The sequence below is a fragment of the Martes martes genome (genome assembly GCF_963455335.1).
Source record: "Martes martes genome assembly, chromosome: 1".
NCBI lineage: Eukaryota > Metazoa > Chordata > Mammalia > Carnivora > Mustelidae > Martes > Martes martes.
Genome location: NC_137888.1, coordinates 130,935,040 through 130,959,605, shown reverse-complemented (window position 1 = coordinate 130,959,605; position 24,566 = coordinate 130,935,040). Strand labels below are relative to the sequence as shown.

Genomic DNA, 24,566 nt, shown 5'->3' with positions numbered 1-24,566 from the left:
TGGCTAATTTTGAGGCTCTGCACAAACGGTGTGAACGCCAATTTTCAGCTGCCAGGCTGAGGTTTGAAAGCATGCCTTAACGCACATATACACAGCCCCTTTGCAAAAACTAGGAGATTTTTGTTGTTACAGGTGATTAAGGAAATCTCTGTTTGATCATTAGCTGGCTGCTAAGCTAACTGAGTAAAAATTTCATTGGCTGCACATAACAAAGTATACAGACTTTATAGAATTCTTTCAGAAGAGTCACTGAATAACAAGTAGCAATAACAAATCTTGGGGAGGGAGATAAACATGATTTCCAGAGTTGCTGTGTTATTTAAAATGTCCAATTTTCAACAAAAGATTATGATATGCAAAAAAAAAAAAAAAAAATGGATGGCCCAAACACAAGAACAGCAACTGTCCTTCTTCAAGGACATTGGGCTTACTAGACAAATTATTTTCAAGGAGCTAAAGGAAACCATGTCTAAAATATTATATGAAAATATTTTTTAAATGCCTCACCAAATAGAGAGTATCAATAAATAATATAGAAATTAGATTTTAGGGGAGCCTTGGTGGCTCAGTTGGTTGAGCAACCAACTCTTAGTTTCAGCTCAGGTCATGGTCCCAGGGTCATGGGATCAAGTCCGCTTGGGATTCTTTCCCCCTCCTTTTCCCTTCCCCTCCACTCCCCACCCTCACTTACACACATACACACACTCTCTCTCTCTCTCTCTCTTTCTCTTGAATAAATAAATGGATAAAATCTTTTTTAAAAAGTTTTATTTTAGAGGCACCTGGGTGGCTCAGATGGTTAAGCGTCTGCCTTTGACTCAGGTCATGATCGAGCCCTGCATTGGTTTCCATGCCCGACAAGGATCCTGCTACCCCACTTATGGTCTCTCGCTCTGTCAAAGAAATAAAATCTTTTTTAAAAATTTCTATGTTAAAAAGCAAATGGAAAGTCTGAATAGACTGAAATAGAGGGCCTCAGTGTTAGATTTGAGCAGGCAAAAGAATCAGTGAGCTTGAAAATATATCAATGGTGACTGTCCACTGTAAGGAATGTATATGTTGGGAAGAGGGGAGAAGCGTAGTCTCAGGGACCTGTGTGACACAATTAAACAGACTAGCATATACATAAGGGAAGTCCTGGAAGAAGAAAAGAAAGGGGGACAGAAAGGATATTTGAAGAAACATGACTGAAAATTTAACCAAGTTTGAAAAATATTAATGTACAAATTCAAAGAGCTCAACACCAAGTAGAACAAATTCAAAAAGATCTGCCCCACACACATTCCAAAGAAACTATCAGAAGACAAAACAGGAATCTTCAAAGCAAAAAGAAACAACTCAAGAACAAGTAATCCTCAATAAGATTAATGGCTAGTTTCTCATCAGAGTCCATGGAGGTCAGAAGGTAGTAGGTTGACCTATTAAAGCTGCTGAAAGAAAAATGGTGTTGATCAAGAATTCTATATCCAGGACAATTACCCTTCAGAAATGAAGGACAAAGTAAGAAATTATCAAATTAGCAAAAACAATTTGTTACTAGCAGACCTGCCCTACAAGAAATACTAAAGGGAGTCCTTCAGACTGACTTAAGAGCATTAGACAATGACTCAACATTCACTAAGAAATAAAGAGCAACAGTAAAGGTAACAGCAAAGTAAATTTAAAAGACAAGATACAGATGTATTTTTGTAACTCTTTTTTACTCCTGATTTAAAAGACAGCTGCATAAAGCTGTAATTATAAATCTATGTTGATAGGCATACAGTGCATAAAAATTAATTTTTGACAACAGCACAAAGGTACAGGAAATAGAGTTACATAAGAGAAAAGGTTTGTGTAGTACTGAAATTTTGTTTTATTAATCTGAACTAGATTTTTAAAACTTAAAATGTTAGTTGTAGATCCCCAGGACAAACACTGAGAAAATAACTATAAAATACAGAAGAAAAGACAAAAGAATTAAAATGGCATCCTAGGAAATATCTAACACAAAATTAGCCAGGAATGGAAGACTAGAGAAACAAAAAAGACAGAAAATGAACAGCAAAATGGCAGATGTAAATCCTACCTTAACAGTAATTACATTAAATGTACCTAGATTAAACTCTAATTATAAGATAGGGATTAGCCAAATGAATATAAAACGTGATCCAATTGTATGCTGTCTGCAAGAGGCCTGCTTTACATTTAACAAAAGTTGAAAGCAACAAAATGTTAAAATAAATACCATGTAAGTAGCTACCTAAAGAAAGCTGTGGTGGCCGCACTCCTAAATAACCAATGAGTCAAGAAAAAAGTTAGAAAATATGTCAAGGTAAATGAAAACAAAAATACAACATTCCAAAACTTAGATGCTGTGAAAGCAGTGCTTACTGGGAAATCTAGCTGAAAACAGTAAAAAAAAAAAAAAGGGAAGAAAGATGTCAAATCTGTAACCTAATCTTTGACCTTAAAAATCTGGAAGAAAGGAGTGCAGACTAAACCAAAAGCAAGCAAAAGAAAGAAAATAATAAATACTAGAGCAGAAATAAATGAACTAGAGATTTTAAAATTCAACAAAGTTTTTCCTTTGAAAAGATGGACACAATTGATAGATCTGTAGTGAGAATAACCAAGAAAAAATGAGAACACTCAAGTTACTGAAATCACAAATGAAGAAGGGACATTCTATTGACTTCATAGAAATAAAATTAGAATAATATGAATTATATACCAACACATTTGCTAATCTAGATGAAAGGGACAAATTTTTAGGACAAACCATCAAAACTGTTTCAAGAGGATACACTAAACCTGGGGTACCTGGGTGGCTCATTGGTTAAGCGGCTGCTTTTGGCTCAGATAATGATCTCAGGGTCCTGAGATAGAGCCCTGCATCAGGGTAGGCCCCCTGCTCAGTGTGGAGTCTATTTCTTCCTCTCCCTCTGCCCCTCCACCTGCTGGTGCACTCTCTCTTCCTTTCAAATAAAATCTTAAAAAAAAAAAAAAAAAACCAGAAAATCTGAGTAAACCTATAAGAGCTAAAGACATTGAATTAGTAATTTTAAAAATTCCAAAAAGAGAAGCCTAGGACCAAAGGACTTTAGTGATGAATTCTACAAAATATTTAAAGAATTACCAGTCTTGCAGGGACCTGGATTAAGCATCTGCCTTCAGCTCAGCCCCGATCTCAGAGTCCTGAGATTAAACCAGGAGTCTGTTTCTCCCTCTCCCTTTTCCTGCTCATGTGCACTTGCTCACTCACTCACAAGTGAAATCTTAAAAAAAAAAAAAAAAATTACCAGTCTTTTTTCACTGACTTTTTTCTTAAGAAGTGGAAGGAATATTTCTCAACTCTGTGTGGTTGATACTAAAACCAAACAAAAGTATCAAAAGGAAACAACAAAACAGACCAACCAATATCTTTTCTGATTATAGATGTTAAAGTTCTTAATCCAATCAAACTGAATCTATCACTATCTAAAAAGTATTGTACACTATGAATATTCCTTATGAATACAGATGTAAAAATCATCAAAAACATACTGTCAGAATCCATCAACCCATAAAATCATTATATACCATTACCGAGTGGGATTTACCCAAGGAATGCAAGATAGTTTCAACATACAAAATTAAATCAATGTAAAACACAATATAGTATCAATACAATAAAGGGAGGGGCCCCACTGGTGTATCTCCATTGATGGAGAAAAAGCATTTAACAAAAATCCCATACTTTCTCATGATAAAAACACTAAGGGCAAATTTTTTCAACCTGATAAAAGAGCGTCTGAAAAACCCACAGCTAACATCATATTTAATGATGAACAACTGAAAACTTATCATCTAAGATCAGGAACAAGTCACAGATGTCCACTCTCATCACATATATTCAACATTGTACTAGAGGTTCAGACCAGAAAAATTAGGAGGAAAAAAAATAAAGACATCCATATTGAAAAGAAGTTAAACTATTTGTAGATGACAGAACCCATGACCTTTTATGTAGAAAATCCTAGGGAATCCACCCTAAAAAGTATTAGTGCTGATAAGTTCAGCAAGGTTGCTAGATACAAAAATCAATTGTATCCTTATACACTTTCAATGAACAATCCAAAAATGAAATTAAAACAATTCCATTTATGATAACATCCAGAAAAATAAAAAATACTTGGGAATAAATTTAACAAAAGTATAAAACTTGTACACTGAAAACTATAAGGCATCATTGAAAAAGTAAAGACTACTTAAGTAAATGGAAAGACATCTTGTGTTTATGAATTCAAAGACTTAATATTGTTAAAAATGGTAGATCAACTTAGGGAATATTGCTATTTTAACAATATTTTAAATGCAATTCCTATGCAAATTCCATTGCCTTTTTGGCAGATACTGACAAGCTGACCCTAAAATTTGTAAGGGACTGCCAAGGACTCACAATACCAAAACAATTTTAATAAGCAAGAACAAAGAAGACTCAATTCCACTTCCTAATTTCTAAACTTACAAACAAAGCTACAGATCAGGACAATGTGGTACTTGCTTAAGTATGGACAGATAAAGCGATCAAAAGAATATAACTGAGTGTATAAATAAACCCACTCATCTATAACCAATAGATTTCAGTAGGGTACCAAGATAATGCAGTGGGGAAAGAAAGATTGCTGCAGAAGGTGGCTTTGAGCAACCCTTCACTCACCCATAAGCACCAGCTGGACCCGTAGACTCACAGCAAAAAGGCAGTTGGGACCATCCACACCTGAGAAGGGGTGTTTACCTGAAATAAGGAAAGTCTACACTCTGGCATAGCACTTGCAATATGCTTTGTCATTCTGTTAATAATTACATGAAGTTTTAAGAAGTAGCCTAGTTAAGTCATTAATTTAACATGCATACACTGCCTGGGTTCAAAACCTGGCTGACAACTGAGTGTCCTTGAGCCAGTGTTTTAACCTCTCTGTCTCAGTTCCCTCACCTGTAATATTTGGATAATAAAGATCTCTATCTCATAGAGTTAGGGAGAGAATTAAGTGAGTCACTCTGCCCAACAAGACTCAATAAATAAAAACGGTATCAATATAGCAACCTGTTTTGAGGTAGATTTAGGACAATCCCAGATTTTTTTACACTCTTCCCACCAGTTGGTGGTGTCTATATTTCTTCCCCTTGAGTGTGGAGAGATGGGCTCTACAGCAACTTTACCAATCGGATTTGGTAGAAGACGGCTGCCCCCGCCTTCAGAAACTGACAACTCCCCCTTTCTGTCTCTTCTAACACATGTCCTTTTAGAAGCCTGACTATCCTGAGACCACTGCGCCCACATGGAGAGGCCCAGCAGAGCCTGCCGCCTGCCTCCCACTGGTGTGCCAGTCGTGTGAGTGGAGGGACTATCTTGGAAGTGGGGGCTCTCACCCCATCACTCTAGCTCTAGAGAGATGAGCTGCTATGGACTTTCCAAATTCCGGACACAAGCCATGAGCAAATTAAAATGGTTATTTCAAGTTTCTACATTTCAGAGTAGTTCCATCACTTAGCAATAGTTAATAACAACACTGATTATGAAAATCTAAACAAAAAACAAATAAGTTGGGGAAGAAGCCTGGGGGAAAGATGATTCATATTACAAATTAAGTCTTCATTTTTGTTTGTTTTACAAAGTATCCTATAAGAGCTTCCCTGTCAAATGTGGATGCTGTTTATTTCCTTGTTTACTGCTAGAAAGAACACAGGAAAAAGAGTCTCCAAGAGTGGTTGAGCTGAAATTGTCTAGTTTGACCCCCTTTTATAGACAGCACCTTAGACTTGAAGACAGGAGCGAAGGTACCCCAGGTCATGCTGCAAGTTAGGAGGCCTGACTTTGTACTCTTCAGCCAGAACTTTAAAAATATTATTTTATTTCTTGGTTTATTTGTGTTTTTGTTGTGCTACCTTGCAAGAACAGATCTGTTTTGTGACACACATACATTTTACACAATCAGTACACACTGACTGTGTTCCTCGGAAAGGTTGGAAACAGAATTTTATCAGGGCCTGTGGAATATAGGAGCCAACTGTGGTGTACTAATTGCAAAACAATGAAATTCTTCACCCTTTTCAGATTCATTTGTAATGCTAAAATAGTGGCTTTTATTATATCTTTTTGTCTCCATATTCCATCACCCTAGTAATTATCCTTACACATTTCACACTCCCTGTATGATTCACCCCTCAGAACTCAGCACACTGAGATTCAGAGAACATATCCTTCTTAGTTTTTTTGATGGTTGCTGAAAAATTTGGACTACAACCATTCTGCAAAGATGTGATGTTACTGAAAACAAATGCTTTTCTGTTATCTGCGAATGTGGGGGTTCTTTTACCCCCTTTGTTTTGACATATCCTAAAAACTGATGCAGTATTATATTAGAAATATCAAAATGGATAATCCTGAAGAATTACTTTCTCCCTTAAATTGCTATTGATTTTATTATAAATCTTAAACATAATTTTCCCTTAAATTGCCATTTATCATAGTCTCTTGGTGAGTCCTCATGGCTGGTCATGAGATGTGACTGGCTCAGGAAGGAGTAGGGCTTCAGGAAACCCCACTAGCAGCCAGGGAATCATTTAATTGACCATGCCATTCTCCTGCTTAATACCCTCTAACAGCTTCCCATAGAAACCCAAATGCCTGCCTCAGCCAGCAGGGCCTCCACACCCTGAAGTTTGACAAACTTCTATGGTTGATTTGAGTCATTCTGACTATCATAGATAACAAACCACCTCAAAATTTAATGGCTTAAAATAACCCCATAATATTGCTTATGAATCTGCAAATTGGTCAGTGCAAGGTAGGGGAGGCTTGCCTCTGCTCCACTCGCTGGGGCTGTTCTCTGAGTGTGGTTGGATTTGAGCACTCCGTCAGAGGGTTGAGAAGCTGGCTCTGCTGTCAGCTGGGAGCTCAACTGGGGTGAGGGTTGGAGACCTCCATTTCTTCATGAGTCTCCCCACGTGCTCTGTTTTTCCTCAGAGTGTGGTTGGGTTCCAAGAGTGAAATCCCTGAGAGAGAGAACCAGACAGGAGCTATATAATCATTCATGACCTACCTTTGGAAGTCATGCAGTGTCACATTTGTCACACTGCAGCCATGGAGACAGTCACAGAGTCCTGCCCAGGGTCAAGGGAAGGAGCATAGACCCCACCTCTTGATGGGGACTGCCAAAGTTTTGGAAGAGCAAGTGGGACCAGAAAGGTTGCAGCTGTTTTTGGAAAATAGACGGCCACAATATCTTTCATGGATTTTGTTTAGGGGTGTGTGTAAATCCATGTTTAAATGAGTCCTAGATGGTAAGCTCTCTCTAAAGGTTTTTCTCTTTCTTTTTTTTTTTTAATTGTGTTATGTTAGTCACTATAAAATACATCATTTCTCTAAGGGTTTTCTTATGTGACAACAAATTATGATTTCTAGCACAGTGTTTTACGTGGAGCTAATGCTTAATTTTCACACACGATGTTATGACAGCTGTAAGATATCCATAGCTGAATCAATAATTTTTGAAGAATTTGAACTCCCAAGTATATCCTATCTTAAAATCACACTGTATGTAATTTTATCTCTATTTGATTACTCAGGAATCATTTTAGAACACTGCAGTTCTTCCACCAATGGTAGGGATTTCAACTGTCACATTCCAATACTCGGAGAAAATGTACAAGGCTGACCTCATGTTCTGTAGGAATATTTAGAGTGTGGAGATGACAAAGATGCTGTCTTTACTTCAGAGTAGTAATGTCTTTAGTTATCACATCAGGACCCTATGGCAACAAACTCAGGATTCATAAGACATACAACTACAAAACAGGTCTTGAAGTTAAAGGGCACAGTATCAGAATCTCATTCTGCCATATCAGGTACTCATAGATCTACTAGTAATTTTATTTTTAACTGTTTGGCTATTAGATTTTTACTTCAGTGCTAGAAAATTAAAATGAGAAATCTTTCCAAAGGGAAAGAAAATGTTGTTTTGTTGTTCCAGCCTGCCTAAATGAAATAAGCACACTTGGTGACTCTCTAATCATTCATTCACTCATCCGTTCAGCAGTCAACATGTACTGAGCCCAGATTTTATAAACCACAGGGGCTGTGCCAGGAGCTGTAGACACAAAGATTAGTAGCATGTTGGCTCTGTTCTCGGAGGAGATCCCCACATCTTCACGGTGAAGAAGACCCAAACCCCTCTAATTTGCGTGTGGGCAACTGACTAGCATCTCTGTTCAGTTTTCCTCCTCTGCAAGATGGCCATGTCAAGCCTTAAGGCTCACAGAGGAGGTTAAGGGAGCTGTTTATGTGCATGTCCAGCACACAGCTGTCACTCACTACAGGGCAGCCACTCTCGGTGCAGCTCATGTTCTGGCAGAGAGGACCTGGATAAGTATGATGGTCCAATGAGGAAAGGCTCTGGGAACTTGGAACAGGAAATATCCCTTCAGTGGGAGAAGATTCACAAAGTGCTTGTGATGAAATGGACCTTGAGAGGTGTTTCCCCCTCAAAGAGGCCATTTCAAGTAAAGACAATATTGCTGAGACCGGATTCTGCTCAGCACATTGTGGAGTTGAGAGAATTCGGCCATGGCTGGAGTAGGGAGCTGGATTCATAGTGAGGGGTCAGCATGGGGCTCAGCACAGGCAGGGGTCCAGTAAGCCTATAAACTTCAGGGAGATGAGAAACAGGAGAAGCGGCATTTGGACTGAGGGGTGTGGCAACCAGCTCCAAGATGGTGCCCAGTGATCCTCCCCTCCTGGCCTGTGTCCTGTGTCTCCTCCCTCATAAGCAAGGCTGATCTGGGTAATAGGGAAATGATAAAGTGTGGCTCCTGAGGGTGGGACATTATAGACACTGGCATCCACCTTGCCCTCCCTTGGATCACTTGCTCCAGGGGAGAATTCAAGCCGCTGACAGAGGTTGTCCCTCTCTGGGCAGAACTTCGGTACCAGGCCACCTCACAGGTCACCAGCCCGCTCTCTGACTGGTTGGTCTGGGGTCAGGTGCCAACTCCCAGCCCAATGTGCGATGGCCAGGGGATGGGGACATAGGTTCAGAGCAGAGCCACCTGTGAGGAAGGGCTGGCCCAGGTGGGCTTTCCTCATCAGGGCTGCAGGCAGGGTCACCCCTCAGGAGGGGGCGGTGGGCACTGGGACTGACGGTCTGTGAGCAGGGCATGGTTTTGCCTTCTCTAGGAACAGGCCTTTCTCAGTCCAGTGTGAACACAGCTGATTGTGCCTCTCACTTCCTCTGTGAGGAAAACCACAAGCAGGCACAGCTGCACCTACATGAGAAACCACACCGACCAACCAACTTCCCCCAAGTCTCATTCGACCAAAAATACATTGGATTTCCTGCCTCTTACATTATGGCCAAGATTGCCATTTGTTTCCTGAATTTCAGGATTACAGTTGACAAAAGCATATCACAACCATTAGTCATAGGTGCATTTTTTTTCCCAAAAATGATTTTTTACTCATTTTCCCCTGTCCTCCATTTTGTTCTGCCCTCTGGCAGCTACTTTTTATTGTAAAAGCAATTGTTTTACCACCATTATTTACCTCCCCCCTCACTTCTACTTCGTAAGCAGTCGGTTCTAAATTGTCAAGACAAAGTAACTCAGGGAAAGTTCTAGGTGTTCTGCTCAGAAGGGCAAAACGTGCATCCAGCAGGTGCTTCCAAAGTTCTTCCTGGGTGGAGGGGTTCCACCGAGTGTGTATTTAGGATTGCTCTCTCTATCTCTCACTTTCTCAGGCTGACTTGAATCCTCTTGGCATGAAGCAACAAGATGCATTTTTAAGCTGGCTTCTATTTCCCTGGGGTTTGGGGCCAAGAGCTAAGTGGGCGGCAGCCAGCCACATCTGGCGCCACGAGCGCACCCCTTCTGGCAGGTCCCGCGTGGGGGAGGGCAGGCAAGCTCTGTCGGCTGGTGGGAGAGGTCCTGTTCCCCTTGCGGCAGGACTTCCCAGGGCTTCCTCAGGAATTCTCAGTTCTTCCTGCTTATTCCCTAAAGATGTGACTCATTCCAAACCTTTGCGAGCGAGCAGTGAATCAGCAGGGGTTTTGCTTGTTTGGCTCATTCCCACGTGCACTATTCAGTACACATTCTATGAATGAGAAGATTGCGGTGTGACAGGGTTTAAATAAATTGTCCAAGGCCCAGGCAGTGAAGAGTAAACAGTGAGGCAGAGGAAATGAGCCTGGACCATCTCAAGTGCAGGGTCTATGCTCTTTAGTAGCCTGCCTGGAAGCCAGAAAAGGGGTCTTGGAAGGCCATACTGCATGGGGATGGGGATGGGGATGGAGTCCCATTTCTTACTTTGCAGAATTATATATATGCACATACTGCTTTAAGACACCTAATTAAAAGAGGAAACCAGCCATGACATGGAAGAGGTAAGTCACAGCAGGATAATTATCCATCTTCCTTAAAACTTAGCCACTTCCCCACCTAAAAATCATCTGAAACAGTTACTAGGCATTGATTCAAAATGACTTTGAAATGTTGGATACAAATAATACAGAAATTAGTGGCCTAGTCATGATCCCAGGGTCCTGACATGGAGCCTTGTGTCACGCTCCCCACTTAGCTGGGAATCTGCTTCTCCCTCTCCCTCTATTCCTTCCCCCCACCCCCAGACCTATGTTCTCTGTCTCTTTCTCTCTCTCAAATAAATAAATAAAATCTTAAAAAAAAAATCGAGAAGAAAAAAAAAAAAGAAATTAGTGACCTAAAATTATCTTCCCTCACTGATTATAATGGTTTTGCTTCTGGAATTCATACTTGGCAGGACCTCACTCCGTACCTGATGGGCTCTCCAAAAATACCTGTTGTGTGATTGAATGAATGAATGACAACCGTGGGCCAACCTCCATGGCAGTTCTTGAAACTCTTCTTCAAGAGGTGGGACTCTGGGGACCACGAATGGACTCACACCCACGTCAGTCCATCCTGCACAGTTGGGCAACTGGCAGGCTCTCACCCAAAGTTAGCATGATTTATTAAGGTCTCTGGAATCCTGGATGAGACACGTTGTGCAGAAAGAATCCTCTTACTCATACTTTCCCACTGCTGCCCCTCTCTTCAGCACTTCCTTCCAGCCTCCTCCCTCTCGCTCGCTCGTTCTGTCTCTCTGGGGCACTGTGCTCTTTCTTTCCAGTTATTATGAGTCCTGCCTGACACATTCCATTTACTGACAGAAAGACAGATGGAAGGAAAACTTCCCTTCTATTTTTAAGAGCTGCTTCAAGATGCACCTTTCTGATGTTGCTAAAAGCTCTGGCATTACCATTTCCTCTGGACAGAATTCTGTTCATCCAGAATGGAAACGGGCCCATGCAGCCATTTCTAATACAGCTTTTGCTTTGGGAGTTTGTTTCTCACCTTCGCCGGTGTTTGAGATACGTGAGCTATTGTGTGTCCTGGGTGTCACTTGATCAACAACAAGAACGGGGAAAACACACACAAAACCCACCGCTTTGTGGGTGTGTAAAATATCAACTGACATTTATTGTTGTTTTAGCTCTAAAAACCAAATGTGAAATGAGAGATTGGCTGGAGGAAGATGTGACGTGGAAACAATAAATGTGAGCAGAGACTGCCAGAAAAGACTCGATAATTCACGTGGAAGAGGAAAAGCCGCTGGGGGAATCAGCCTCTCCTACTTTGTCTCACAGCTGCCACGATGGTAGTCTGGGGCAGAGAGGCGGTCCCAGGGCTCCTGAGTGGCAGCCTGGGAAAGGGCAGGGCAACCCGCCCACACGGCCCTAGTCCCTCTCATACAGCCGCCCGTACAGAGCTGCTGTCACCAGGCCGGAGGACAGTCCCCTCTTCCTCAGGAAAGAGTAGTCACTCTCCCAGCCAAACTGATCAGGGGTTTCCAGGGTCATCCCTGAGGTAAGAAGCAGAGGAAAGATATAGGAAGTACTGAAGTTCCCCCACAGGTGAAACGCAAATCTCCCCGTGGCCTCTGTGATCTCCTGGCCACAAGTGTCAAAGCCAAGACCCCCACACTTGACCAGGGCGCAAGCTTGAACATAGTAAGTGCCGTGCACAGTGTGTAGACCATCGAAGACCCCCAGGGCATACAACTCTTTGGACAAAGCGGGCCTCTGGTAAAGTAAATGACAGCAGAGGCCATTTGCACAGACACGGAGGTAGCCTTCCTTTCCCCACACAGGGACCAGGGTGAAATTGTCATACATCATCTCCGAGTGAAATGTGGGAGGAGCGTTCATGTTCCATTTGGTAGCTCTGTCACAGTGGACTTCCTGAGCATCCTTTTCACAGTATGGATCACCTGCCAAGAGTTCTAAAAACTTACTGTGGGACGGGTCCATTTTACCAGTGGCATTCTCCGTACCAATGAGACCCAGCGGATTTTTGGCTACTTGTGCTATTATAAGATGACCTCTGGAGTCTTCCATGTCATGATGCCAAAAGGATTTCCAAGGGCTGTGTATACCACTTCCAGTCATCCCCAGAGTTGGGTGGTGGATGTTAGCAGCTAGAAAGTTGATGCCGAACGCAATGGCAAAAGCTCTCTGAATCTGAATGGCTGCCAAGAGTGGGAGCTGGTTCATCCAGGCAGTTGGGTACACGATGTGCTTCACCTCAGGGTCTTGGAGGAGCCTAACGGCAGGCTCAAAGAACAATATATCAAAGCAGGTGAAGATGCCAAATTTGCCAGCAAAGGGGGTATCAAAGATGATGAGATCCACTTCGAGAGGGGCATCAAAAGCTGCCTCAAAGTAGAGGTTGTGTTTGCGGTAGCGGTCAACAAGGGTTCCATTATTGCTGAACACGACATTCGTGTTAAACTGGTATCTTCCATCATTTGGGCACCCCGGGTCATTGCGATGACAAGGCTGCTTCGTCCCGAGATTGGCCACCAGGAACATGTTTCCCTTGATGGCCATACAACTCAGGCGCTGGAGGACCTAAAGAAAGAGAAGGTATACATGTTTTAAATTTATTTTTTAAATCCTGCCTCTTGTCTTATAATTTTAATTAGAAATAATTTTAAAATAGAAAAGTAGCTATATTTTATCTATAATATGTAAACAGCTATCATAAATCAGTAAAAAAAAATACAGAATATGTGCAGTGGATGTAAAGAGTTGATTCATAGAAAAATAAATACGAACATCTGAGAAGATACCCAACCAGATTAGCAATGACAAAATGCAAATTAAGATAACGAGAGATCATTTTGAACCTACATAAGATTGGCAAAAATTCCAAAGGTGATTCTATTTTGCATTGAACAAAAGGTGGGAACACAGGCACTCAAACTATTACTAAGGAAGTAAAGTGAAAGAGCTTTTAAAAGGGAAACTTGGTACTCCTCAAAATAATTTAAAATGTGCATATCCTGTAGCTGAGAAATTCCAATTCTAGGAATCTTCCCTCATAGAAAAGCTTAGACATATTTACAAAAATAAGGACAATCATTGCAAAATAATAGCAAAGTTTCTTTTAAAAAAGCATAGAGCATGCTAAAAAACAGGATGTCAGTAACTACGAAATGTGCAGAATATAGTTGGATGCACATTAAACTGTTGGTGGCAGTTTCTCTAGGAAGAGAAGTAGGCGATGGGTGGGGTGTGTGACTTTCTTTTCTTTTTTTACTTCTGATTGATTCGTTTGTTTTCTAGGGGTATATTCATGTATTTCTTGTGTAATTAATAAATAGAACTATCCAGAGATGAGTAAAGGCCCCATAGTACTAGACATCCTCTAACTAAATGAATATATAGCCCAGGGAGTTTGGGGAGCCTGGGTTTCCTGATTAGGATCCTAGGATCTCCTTTTATCTTGATTTAATACGTCTCGGCTTTTGGCCCCGAGCTGGGTTCATCTCTGTGTGCCTTCTGCCTACTGAGGAGGAAAGCTGGGACCCTCACGTACCTCTGTGTCGTTGAATCGGTGGGGCTCCAGGCATGGGTTCCACCTGACCAACCGGGGAGATGGCATGAAGTCCAAAAATGGGTAAACAGATGTTCTTGTAAAGTTGAATCCATGAATGCCATCTTCTGGAAACACTATAATCTGTATGCCCTGTAAAGTCAGAAACATCGAAGTAGGGCATGTCATTGGGTAACAGGAAGCCTCCCTGCTTTCATTTGTTCATTCTTTCGTTCACATCGCTTCTCGGCCTTTTGGCTAAGATCAAGTGCATTCTTTCGTTCACTTGTCTGACCCCCATCAAGCTGCTGTTCCGTGCTGGGAACCAGGGGTATAAACAGGGTAGCTGGACTCTCCTCAGGGATCTTAGTCTCGGGGAAGCCGTCTCACTTGGCCTAGTTGTGAGGGAACCAAGGCTGAGGACTTTAGAAACCACCATTAACCACACCTGGGGTCGTGTCAGGGAAGGGGGGAATGAGGGAGAGGGGAACGGAAAGTGGGCATTTGCCAAGCAGATGGGAGGGGTGTGGAGTTCCTGATGGTGGAGTGGAGGATGGGACACAGTACAGAGGCCTCGAATACTAGGCTTGGTCACAGAAGGGGTGTCTCCAGTCCCACGGTTTCCACTCATTGTGCATTTTTTTTTTTTTTAAGACTTTATTATTTGACAGAGATCACAAGTAGGCAGAGAGGCAGGCAGAGAGAGAGGGGGAAGCAGGCTCCCTGAAGAACAGAGAGCCCGATATGGGGCTCAATCCCAGGACCCTGAGATCATGACCTGAGCCGAAGACAGAAGTTTAACCCACTGAGCCACCCAGGAGCCCTTCTCATCATGCATCTTAATCAGATGGGGAGCTTCTGGAAAAAAGCACGCTGGGCCCCACTCCTAAAAAGTCTGCTTCATTTGACTGGGTCTGACCACACAGTGTTGTCAAAAGGTTCCCGGGTGTTTCTTTCTTTTCTTTTTTAAGACTTTATTTATTTAGGAGGAGGAGTCAAGATGGCGGAGAAGTAGCAGGCTGAGACGACATCGGGTAGCAGGAGATCAGCTAGATAGCTTATCTAACCATTGTGAACACCTATAAATCCAACGGGAAATCGAAGAGAAGAAGAGCAACAATCCCAGAAACAGAAAATCGATCACTTTCTGAAAGGTAGGACCTGCGGAGAAGTGAATCCAAAGCGACGGGAAGATAGACCCCTGGGGGAGGGGCCGGCACCCGGCAAGCGGCGGAGCGACGGAGCACAAAATCGGGACTTTTAAAAGTCGGCTCCACTGGGAGACATCGCTCCAGAGGCTAAACTGGGGGGAAACCCAGGCGGGGTCAGCATAACCCCAGGACCCGCGGGGTCACAGAAGGACTGGGGATGTCTGAGTGCCGCAGAGCTCGCAGGTATTAGAGCGGGGAAGCCGGCTATAGCGACAAAGCCAAGGAGTGAGCTCTAAGCCCGGGGTTACCTTGTGCCGGTCGCAGGCTGGGTGGGCTCGGAGCGCGGCCGGAGGCCACGGAGACAAAAGCGACCCGGCGCTTTTCTCCAGCTCCAACAATTGACTGCTTTCCTCGAGGCGCGACCGCAAGCCAGGGAGGCGGGGCTATTGGGCGCTTTGCTCTGAGAGTGCACTGAGGAGCGGAACCCCAAGCTCTCGGCTCCTCCGGGCCGAGAGATTGGGAGGCCGCCATCTTCATTCCCGTCCTCCGGAACTCTACGGAAAGCGCTCAGGGAACAAAAGCTCCCGAAAGCGAACCCGAGCGGATTACTTAGCCTGGCCCCTGGCAAGGGCGGTGCAATTCCGCCTGCGGCAAAGACACTTGAGAATCACTACAACAGGCCCCTCCCCCAGAAGATCAACAAGAAACCATCCAAAACCAACTTCAGTCACCAAGAACAGCGGAATTCCACAGCAGGAGAAAGCAAATCCTACCTGGACAAAATGACAAGGCGGAAAAACTCACCTCAAAAAAAAGAACAAGAGGCCGTACCGAAGGCTGGAGACCTAATCAATACAGACATAGGTAGCATGACAGATCTAGAGTTCAGAATGACAATTCTCAAGGTTCTAGCCGGGCTCGAAAAAGGCATAGAAGATATTAGAGAAACCCTCTCCGGAGAGATAAAAGCCCTTTCTGGAGAAATAAAAGAACTAAAATCTAACCAAGTTGAAATCAAAAAAGCTATTAATGAGGTGCAATCAAAAATGGAAGCTCTCACTGCCAGGATAAATGAGGCAGAAGAAAGAATTAGTGACATAGAAGACCAAATGACAGAGAATAAAGAAGCTGAGCAAAAGAGAGACAAACAACTACTGGAACACGAGGAGAGGATTCGAGAGATAAGTGACACCATAAGACGACACAACATTAGAATAATTGGGATTCCAGAAGAAGAAGAAAGAGAGAGGGGAGCAGAAGGTATATTGGAGACAATTATTGGAGAGAATTTCCCTAATATGGCAAAGGGAACAAACATCAAAATCCAGGAGATGCTAAGAACGCCCCTCAAAATCAATAAAAATAGGTCCACACCTCGTCACCTGATAGTAAAATTTACAAGTCTTAGCGACAAAGAGAAAATCCTGAAAGCAGCCCGGGAAAAGAAGTCTGTAACATACAAGGGTAAAAACATTAGATTGGCAGCGGACCTATCCACAGAGACCTGGCAGGCCAGAAAGAACTGGCATGATATATTCAGAGCACTAAACGAGAAAAACATGCAGCCAAGAATACTATATCCGGCTAGGCTATCATTGAAAATAGAAGGAGAGATAAAGAGCTTCCAGGACAAACAAAAGCTGAAAGAATTTGCAAACACCAAACCAGCTCTACAGGAAATATTGAAAGGGGTCCTCTAAGCAAAGAGAGACCCTAAAAGTAGTAGATCAGAAAGAAACAGAAACAATATACAGTAACAATCATCTTACAGGCAATACAATGGCACTAAATTCATATCTCTCAATAGTTACCCTGAATGTTAATGGGCTCAATGCCCCAATCAAAAGACACAGGGTATCAGAATGGATAAAAAAACAAAACCCATCCATATGCTGCCTACAAGAAACTCATTTTAGACCCGAAGACACCTCCAGATTTAAAGTGAGGGGGTGGAAAACAATGTACCATGCTAATGGACATCAGAAGAAAGCTGGGGTGGCAATCCTTATATCAGATCAATTAGATTTTAAGCCAAAGACTATAATAAGAGATGAGGAAGGACACTATATCATACTCAAAGGGTCTGTCCAACAAGAAGATCTAACAATCTTAAATATCTATGCCCCTAACATGGGAGCAGCCAACTATATAAACCAATTAATAACAAAATCAAAGAAATACATCAACAGTAATACAATAATAGCAGGGGACTTTAACACTCCCCTCACTGAAATGGACAGATCATCTAAGCAAAAGATCAACAAGGAAATAAAGGCCTTAAATGACACACTGGACCAGATGGACATCACAGATATATTCAGAACATTCCATCCCAAAGCAACAGAATATACATTCTTCTCTAGTGCACATGGAACATTCTCCAGAATAGACCACATCCTGGGTCATAAATCAGGTCTCAATTGGTACCAAAAGATCGAGATCATTCCCTGCATATTTTCAGACCACAATGCTCTGAAGCTCGAACTCAATCACAAGAGGAAATTTGGAAAGAACGCAAATACATGGAGACTAAACAGCATCCTTCTAAAAAATGAATGGGTCAACCAGGAAATTAAAGAAGAATTGAAAAAATTCATGGAAACAAATGATAATGAAAACACAACAGTTCAAAATCTGTGGGACACAACAAAGGCAGTCCTGAGAGGAAAATATATAGCAGTGCAAGCCTTTCTCAAGAAACAAGAAAGGTCTCAAATACACAACCTAACCCTACACCTAAAGGAGCTGGAGAGAGAACAACAAAGAAAGCCTAAACCCAGCAGGAGAAGAGAAATCATAAAGATCAGAGCAGAAATCAATGAAATAGAAACTAAAAAAACAATAGAACAAATCAACAAAACTAGGAGCTGGTTCTTTGAAAGAATTAATAAGATTGATAAGCCCCTGGCCAGACTTATCAAAAAGAAAAGAGAAAGGACGCAAATAAATAAAATCATGAATGAAAGAGGAGAGATCACAACCAACACCAAAGAAATACAAACAATTATAAGAACATACTACGAGCAACTCTATGGCAACAAATTTGACAACCTGGAAGAAATGGATACATTTCTAGAGATGTATAAACTACCACAACTGAACCAGGAAGAAATAGATAACCTGAACAGACCCATAACCAGTAAGGAGATTGAAACAGTCATCAAAAATCTCCAAACAAACAAAAGTCCAGGACCAGACGGCTTCCCAGGGGAATTCTACCAAACATTTAAAGAAGAATTAATTCCTATTCTCCTGAAACTGTTCCAAAAAATAGAAATGGAAGGAAAACTTCCAAACTCATTCTATGAGGCCAGCATCACCTTGATCCCAAAACCAGACAAGGATCCCACCAAAAAAGAGAATTACAGACCAATATCCTTGATGAACACAGATGCGAAAATTCTCACCAAAATACTGGCCAATAGGATCCAACAGTACATTAAAAGGATTATTCACCACGACCAAGTGGGATTTATTCCAGGGCTGCAAGGTTGGTTCAACATCCGCAAATCCATCAATGTGATACAATACATTAATAAAAGAAAGAGTAAGAACCATATGATACTCTCAATAGATGCTGAAAAAGCGTTTGACAAAGTGCAGCATCCCTTCCTGATTAAAACTCTTCAAAGTGTAGGGATAGAAGGCACATACCTCAATATTATCAAAGCCATCTATGAAAAACCCACCGCAAATATCATTCTCAATGGAGAAAAACTGAAAGCTTTTCCGCTAAGGTCAGGAACACGGCAGGGATGTCCGTTATCACCACTGCTGTTCAACATAGTACTAGAAGTCCTAGCCTCAGCAATCAGACAACAAAAAGAAATTAAAGGCATCCAAATCGGCAAAGAAGAAGTCAAACTATCACTCTTTGCAGATGATATGATACTATATGTGGAAAACCCAAAAGGCTCCACTCCAAAACTGCTAGAACTTGTACAGGAATTCAGTAAAGTGTCAGGATATAAAGTCAATGCACAGAAATCAGTCGCATTTCTTTACACTAACAACAAGACAGAAGAAAGAGAAATTGAGGAGTCAGTCCCATTTACAATCACACCCAAAACCGTAAGATACCTAGGAATAAATCTAACCAAAGAGGCAAAGAATCTATACTCAGAAAACTATAAAGTACTCATGAAAGAAATTGAGGCAGACACAAAGAAATGGAAAAATATTCCATGCTCATGGATTGGAAGAACAAATATTGTGAAAATGTCTATTCTACCTAAAGCAATCTACACATTTAATGCAATCCCATCCATTTTTTTTTAAGAAATAGAACAAATAATCCTAAAATTTATATGGAACCAGAAAAGACCTCAAATAGCCAAAGGAATATTGAAAAAGAAAGCCAAAGTCGGTGGTATCACAATTCCAGACTTCAAGCTCTATTACAAAGCTGTCATCATCAAGACAGTATGGTACTGGCACAAAAACAGACATATAGACCAATGGAACAGAATAGAGAGCCCAGAAATAGACCCTCAACTCTATGGTCAACTAATCTTCGACAAAGCAGGAAAGAATATCCAATGGAAAAAAGACAGCCTCTTCAACAAATGGTGCTGGGAAAATTGGACAGCCACATGCAGAAAAATGAAATTGGACTATTTCCTTACACCACACACGAAAATAGACTCAAAGTGGATGAAGGACCTCAATGTGCGAAAGGAATCTATCAAAATCCTTGAGGAGAATGCAGGCAGCAACCTCTTTGACCTCCACCGCAGCAACTTCTTCCTAGGAACATCGCCAAAGGCGACAGAAGCAAGGGCAAAAATGAACTATTGGGATTTCATCAAGATCAAAAGCTTTTGCACAGCAAAGGAAACAGTTAACAAAACCAAAAGACAACTGACAGAATGGGAGAAGATATTTGCAAATGACATATCAGATAAAGGGCTCGTATCCAAAATCTATAAAGAGCTTATCAAACTCAATACCCAAAGAACAAATAATCCAGTCAAGAAATGGGCAGAGGACATGAACAGACATTTCTGCAAGGAAGACATCCAGATGGCCAACAGACACATGAAAAAATGCTCCACATCACTCGGCATCAGGGAAATACAAATCAAAACCACAATGAGATACCACCTCACACCAGTCAGAATGGCTAAAATTAACAAGTCAAGAAATGACAGATGCTGGCGAGGATGCGGAGAGAGGGGAACCCTCCTACACTGTTGGTGGGAATGCAAGCTGGTGCAACCACTCTGGAAAACAGTGTGGAGGTTCCTCAAAAAACTGAAAATAGAGCTACCCTACGACCCAGCAATTGCACTCCTGGGTATATATCCTAAAGATACAAACGTGGTGCTCCGAAGGGGCACGTGCACCCGAATGTTTATAGCAGCAATGTCCACAATAGCCAAACTGTGGAAAGCGCCTAGATGTCCATCAACAGATGAATGGATAAAGAAGATGTGGTATATATACACAATGGAATACTATGCAGCCATCAAAAGACATGAAATCTTGCCATTTGCGACGACGTGGATGGAACTAGAGGGTATCATGCTTAGCGAAATAAGTCAATCGGAGAAATATAACTATCATATGATCTCTTTGATATGAGGAAGTGGAGATGCAAGGTGGGGGGGTTTGGGGGGAGGTAGGAAAAGAAAAAATGAAAAGATGGGATTGGGAGGGAGACAAACCATAAAAGACTCAATCTCAAGAAACAGACTGAGGGTTGCGGGGGAGAAGGGGGATGGGAGAGGGTGGTGGGGAAATGGACATTGGGGAGGGTATGTGCTATGATGAGTGCTGTGAAATGTGTAAACCAGACGATTCACAGACCTGTACCCCTGGGGATAAAAATACATTATATGTTTATTAAAATAAAAAAATTAAAAAAAAAAAAAAAGACTTTATTTATTTATTTTGAGCGGGGTGGTGGGGGCAGAGACTGAGGGAGAGAAAGAATCCCAAGCGAACTCTGCACTGAGCAGGGAGCCCGAGGCAGGGCTCCATCTCACAACACTAAGATCATGACCTGAGCCAAAATCAAGAGTCTGATGCTTAACTGACTGGGCCACCCAGGCGCCCCTCCCGGGTGACTCTAATGTGCAGCCAACTTTGGGACCTTCTGTGCTGCTGGGTAAAAGTCAAGTGTATTGATTTCGGCATAGAAATAAGGATTTTCTTCTACTTGCAGTTCTCCACCTGGGAACAAGGAGGCTCCCTTCAGAATTCTAACCACCCCACAGGCTTTGTCCCACACCTGGAGACACCCTCAGCTCCATGACGTCTAGGCACCCTAGGGCACCTGTGGTGTCTGCAGTAACCTAACGAAATCCAAACAAGTGGGGTGCCCTCGGCTCTCAGCAGCAGGGCCTCCTTCTCCTGCTGCTCTCCAAGTACGACTTAAAATGTCAACGTGAAAGGTGGAGGAGGAAGGCAGAGAAGGTATGAATAATCTCAAATAAGAGGCAGTTTGAGTCACTTATTTCTGGAATGCACTGCGAACTTTTTTCTGGTTAAGAAAGCTTCGAAAGTTTAACTGTAGGAAACTCAGAAAACAAAATACTAGTTAATATTAGTTTAGTTTTTCATTTTTTCTCGGTGTATAATTGAGATATTAAATATTTATTATAAATAATAAGACATGTTTTCCATCTTGACTTTTCTCACTACCCAGAACCTCAAGACTGCACAGCTACCTTCAGAAATACCATTTGCTGTGGCTACATTCTATTTAAGGGGCCACCCCAGCTCATCCATTATCAGTGGACATCTGTCTGTATTGTTCCCAACTTCTGGTGACCGTCTGCATTCAGGGGGCTCAAAACACTTGCTGAGTGTTGTTCACAAGTCTTTGGATCTCTGATTATTTCTTTAGAATGAAGTCTTTTTTTTTTTTAAGATTTTATTTATTCATTTGACAGAGATCACAAGAAGGCAGAGAAGCAGGCAGAGAGAGGAGGAAGCAGGCAGAGAGGAGGAAAAAGGCTCCCTGCTGAGCAGAGAGCCCGATGTGGGGCTCAATCCCAGGACTCTGGGACCATGACCTGAGCCAAAGGCAGAGGCTTTAACCCACTGAGCCACCCAGGCGCCCCTAGAATGAAGTCTGATAAGTGAAAATACTGGCTCTAGGATATGAAGAGTTTTCAGTTCTTTACACTGCCAAATAGCTTTCCAGAAAGATGAGGCCCGTGTATACTCCTTCCAGGAGACATTGGTCATCTGGTCGCACCTTGTAAAGCAAAGTCATTGCAAACTGGGAAATAAAGCAGGATGAAGAACGTTTGCCTTTCTAACACATGCCAGGGGACTGGTTAACAGGCTCAAGGATGACTGACCCAGTGAATGTGTCACTGTTGGGCTTTGTTATTTCATAGAAGATCACCTCAGAGATGATCCTTGCCTTGCCCTGTAGGACATTAGCCAGTTTTGTACTGATTCGCAAATTCATTTCAACATTCATTTGGTGAACACACTTCTGCTCCTCAGATGCTCTTCTGAACCAGCTTTACCATCTTATAGATTTCTTTATTCATCAGTGAGTTAAATGACAGCTTTGACACATGCCCATCCTGCATTTGTATTGGAGTCATGTTCTTAACGTCTTGAAAATTATACTTGGACACAAGTTTTCATTTATTAAAAACAAAACTCTGAGAACACTGAATGGTTCCCTTGGACAAGAGCACCTAAATTATGGATACATAGTAGATTCATACTGAGGTTAAATTGCATTTCCTGAAGTACGTATTTTCCAGGAATAAGAAGAGGAACCAAACCTGAGCCAGGGCAGAACTTGGGGTCTAATGTGATTACTGCTCCCTCTAGAAAGCACTCAGCACTCCTGATAAATGAGCACTTTTCTGACAGACCTCCATGAGATCAAGAACTCCTGAGGAATTAAGGTTGCCAACCCAGCTGACTGAGCAGCCCAGCAGCTTTACGATGGGCTCCTTTCTTTCTCCACAAATACCTCTACCAAGAGAGAGATACTTCCGTTGGCTTTTTCGGGAACCCCTGCCTTGATATAAAAGTTTGACACATGCTTGGCAGCCATGTGTCTTAGAAGTTGCTTTAACACGTATAACCACGCGAGGGAGCCGAGCGATGTGGAAGCACTAAAAATGATCAGATTAGCTGCTTCACCCCTGCCTTTGGGCCACACACACAGAAGGAAGGAAGCCTTGCAGCCAGCCTGGGTTCAACAAGAACATGGTGTCTAGGTTTCCTTCGGGGGCAGGTTATCGGTAGGCAGGGGAATACTACAGCTGTGGTGTCCGGGGTTCAGTAGGGCGTTTGCAAACATCTTAGGACAGTCTTATGGGCAGGATGGAGAAGCAGGAGGCTGACGCTTCAGCCCCGTGCTGGCGAGCACCTCTGCATGGAATGCTCTGGAGCGGATCTCTGTCATCGGCAGGTCCGAGGGCACAGCCTGGGATTTTTTTACACTGACTTCAGCGTAGACCTCAGTGAGGTGTGTATCAAATGTGTGAATGACGTGAAGGTAACTGATAGGCAGGATGTCCGTAAAGATCCCCAAATAGCCCACCAGGCTGGAATGAGGACACTTCCCAACATAAACGTGAAGTCAGGCGCTCAGGTTAGAGACATTAACTTCGTAAGGACAGGGTGGCAATTGGCAGCACGTGTGTGTCTGTGTGTGGAAAAAAGGCTCAGGAGTGTGAGCAGACAGCGAACACTTCATGAGTCCACAGTGAGACGTGTCCACCAACAGTTTTCCGGAGACAACGTCTCACATGAGACTGCCCTCGTCAGACAGCATAGGGAGAGCTTCCTATAGCTCTGGGCACACAGAGCATCTGGGAAGTCTTTGGTAGAAGGGATATATAGCCTGGGGGAGAGACACTGAGTTTGTGGGGTGGGAGCGGGTCATGACCAACGTCCTCAGGTCTGTGGAAGATGGCCGCCAGGGTGAGGCCCTTGGTCTGCTCTGTTTAGCTCAGAAGGCAGAATGATGGGAAGCAGTTGCAGGGAAGCCGATTGTTCATTGAAAGGAAGACCTTGCCAGAAGTCCCCACTCTCTCAGGAGACAGGGAGTGCTGGGCTACAGAAGGTGCTCAGGGAGAAGCTGGATGTGGGGCTTTGAACAAGAGAGGAGTGTCTCCCATCAGAAGAATCTGGACCAGGTCTTCAAGTTCCCTTCCAATCTTAGTTTTATATATGTGTATATATTTTTGAAAGATTTTATTTATGTATTTGAGAGAGAGACTGAGAGAGCAAGAGAGAGCACAAACAGGGAGAAGAGGGAGAAGCAGGCTTTCCATGAACGGGGAGCCCAAAGCAGGCCTCGATCCCAGAACCATGGGATCATAACCCAAACCGAAGGCAGACACCCAACCGACTGAGACACCCAGGCACCTCTATATGTGTATATTTAAGAAAAAATTGCCTATAATTTTATACATACAAACATAATGGGTTAGAATTTTAAAATGCAGCACTAGAGAGTGGCTGTGCCGGGACCCCTGACCTCCCAGAACAAACACAGGGACCACCAGGGGCAGGGCCTGT

At 42.6% G+C, this 24,566-nt stretch overlaps 1 protein-coding gene across 1 annotated transcript in view; it reads right to left on the bottom strand.

Moving 5' to 3' along the window:
- Positions 1-11,489: 11,489 nt before the first annotated feature.
- The window catches only part of BTD (biotinidase), a 31,526-nt gene continuing 18,449 nt past the window's right edge, over positions 11,490-24,566 (bottom strand). Inside the window, exons 4-5 of the mRNA XM_080814673.1 lie at positions 13,915-14,064; positions 11,490-12,944 (exon numbers count right to left, since the gene is read on the bottom strand). Coding sequence (XP_080670799.1) covers positions 11,772-12,944; positions 13,915-14,064 — 1,323 coding nt within the window. The 3' untranslated portion in view covers positions 11,490-11,771. The remainder of the gene's footprint in view (positions 12,945-13,914; positions 14,065-24,566) is intronic.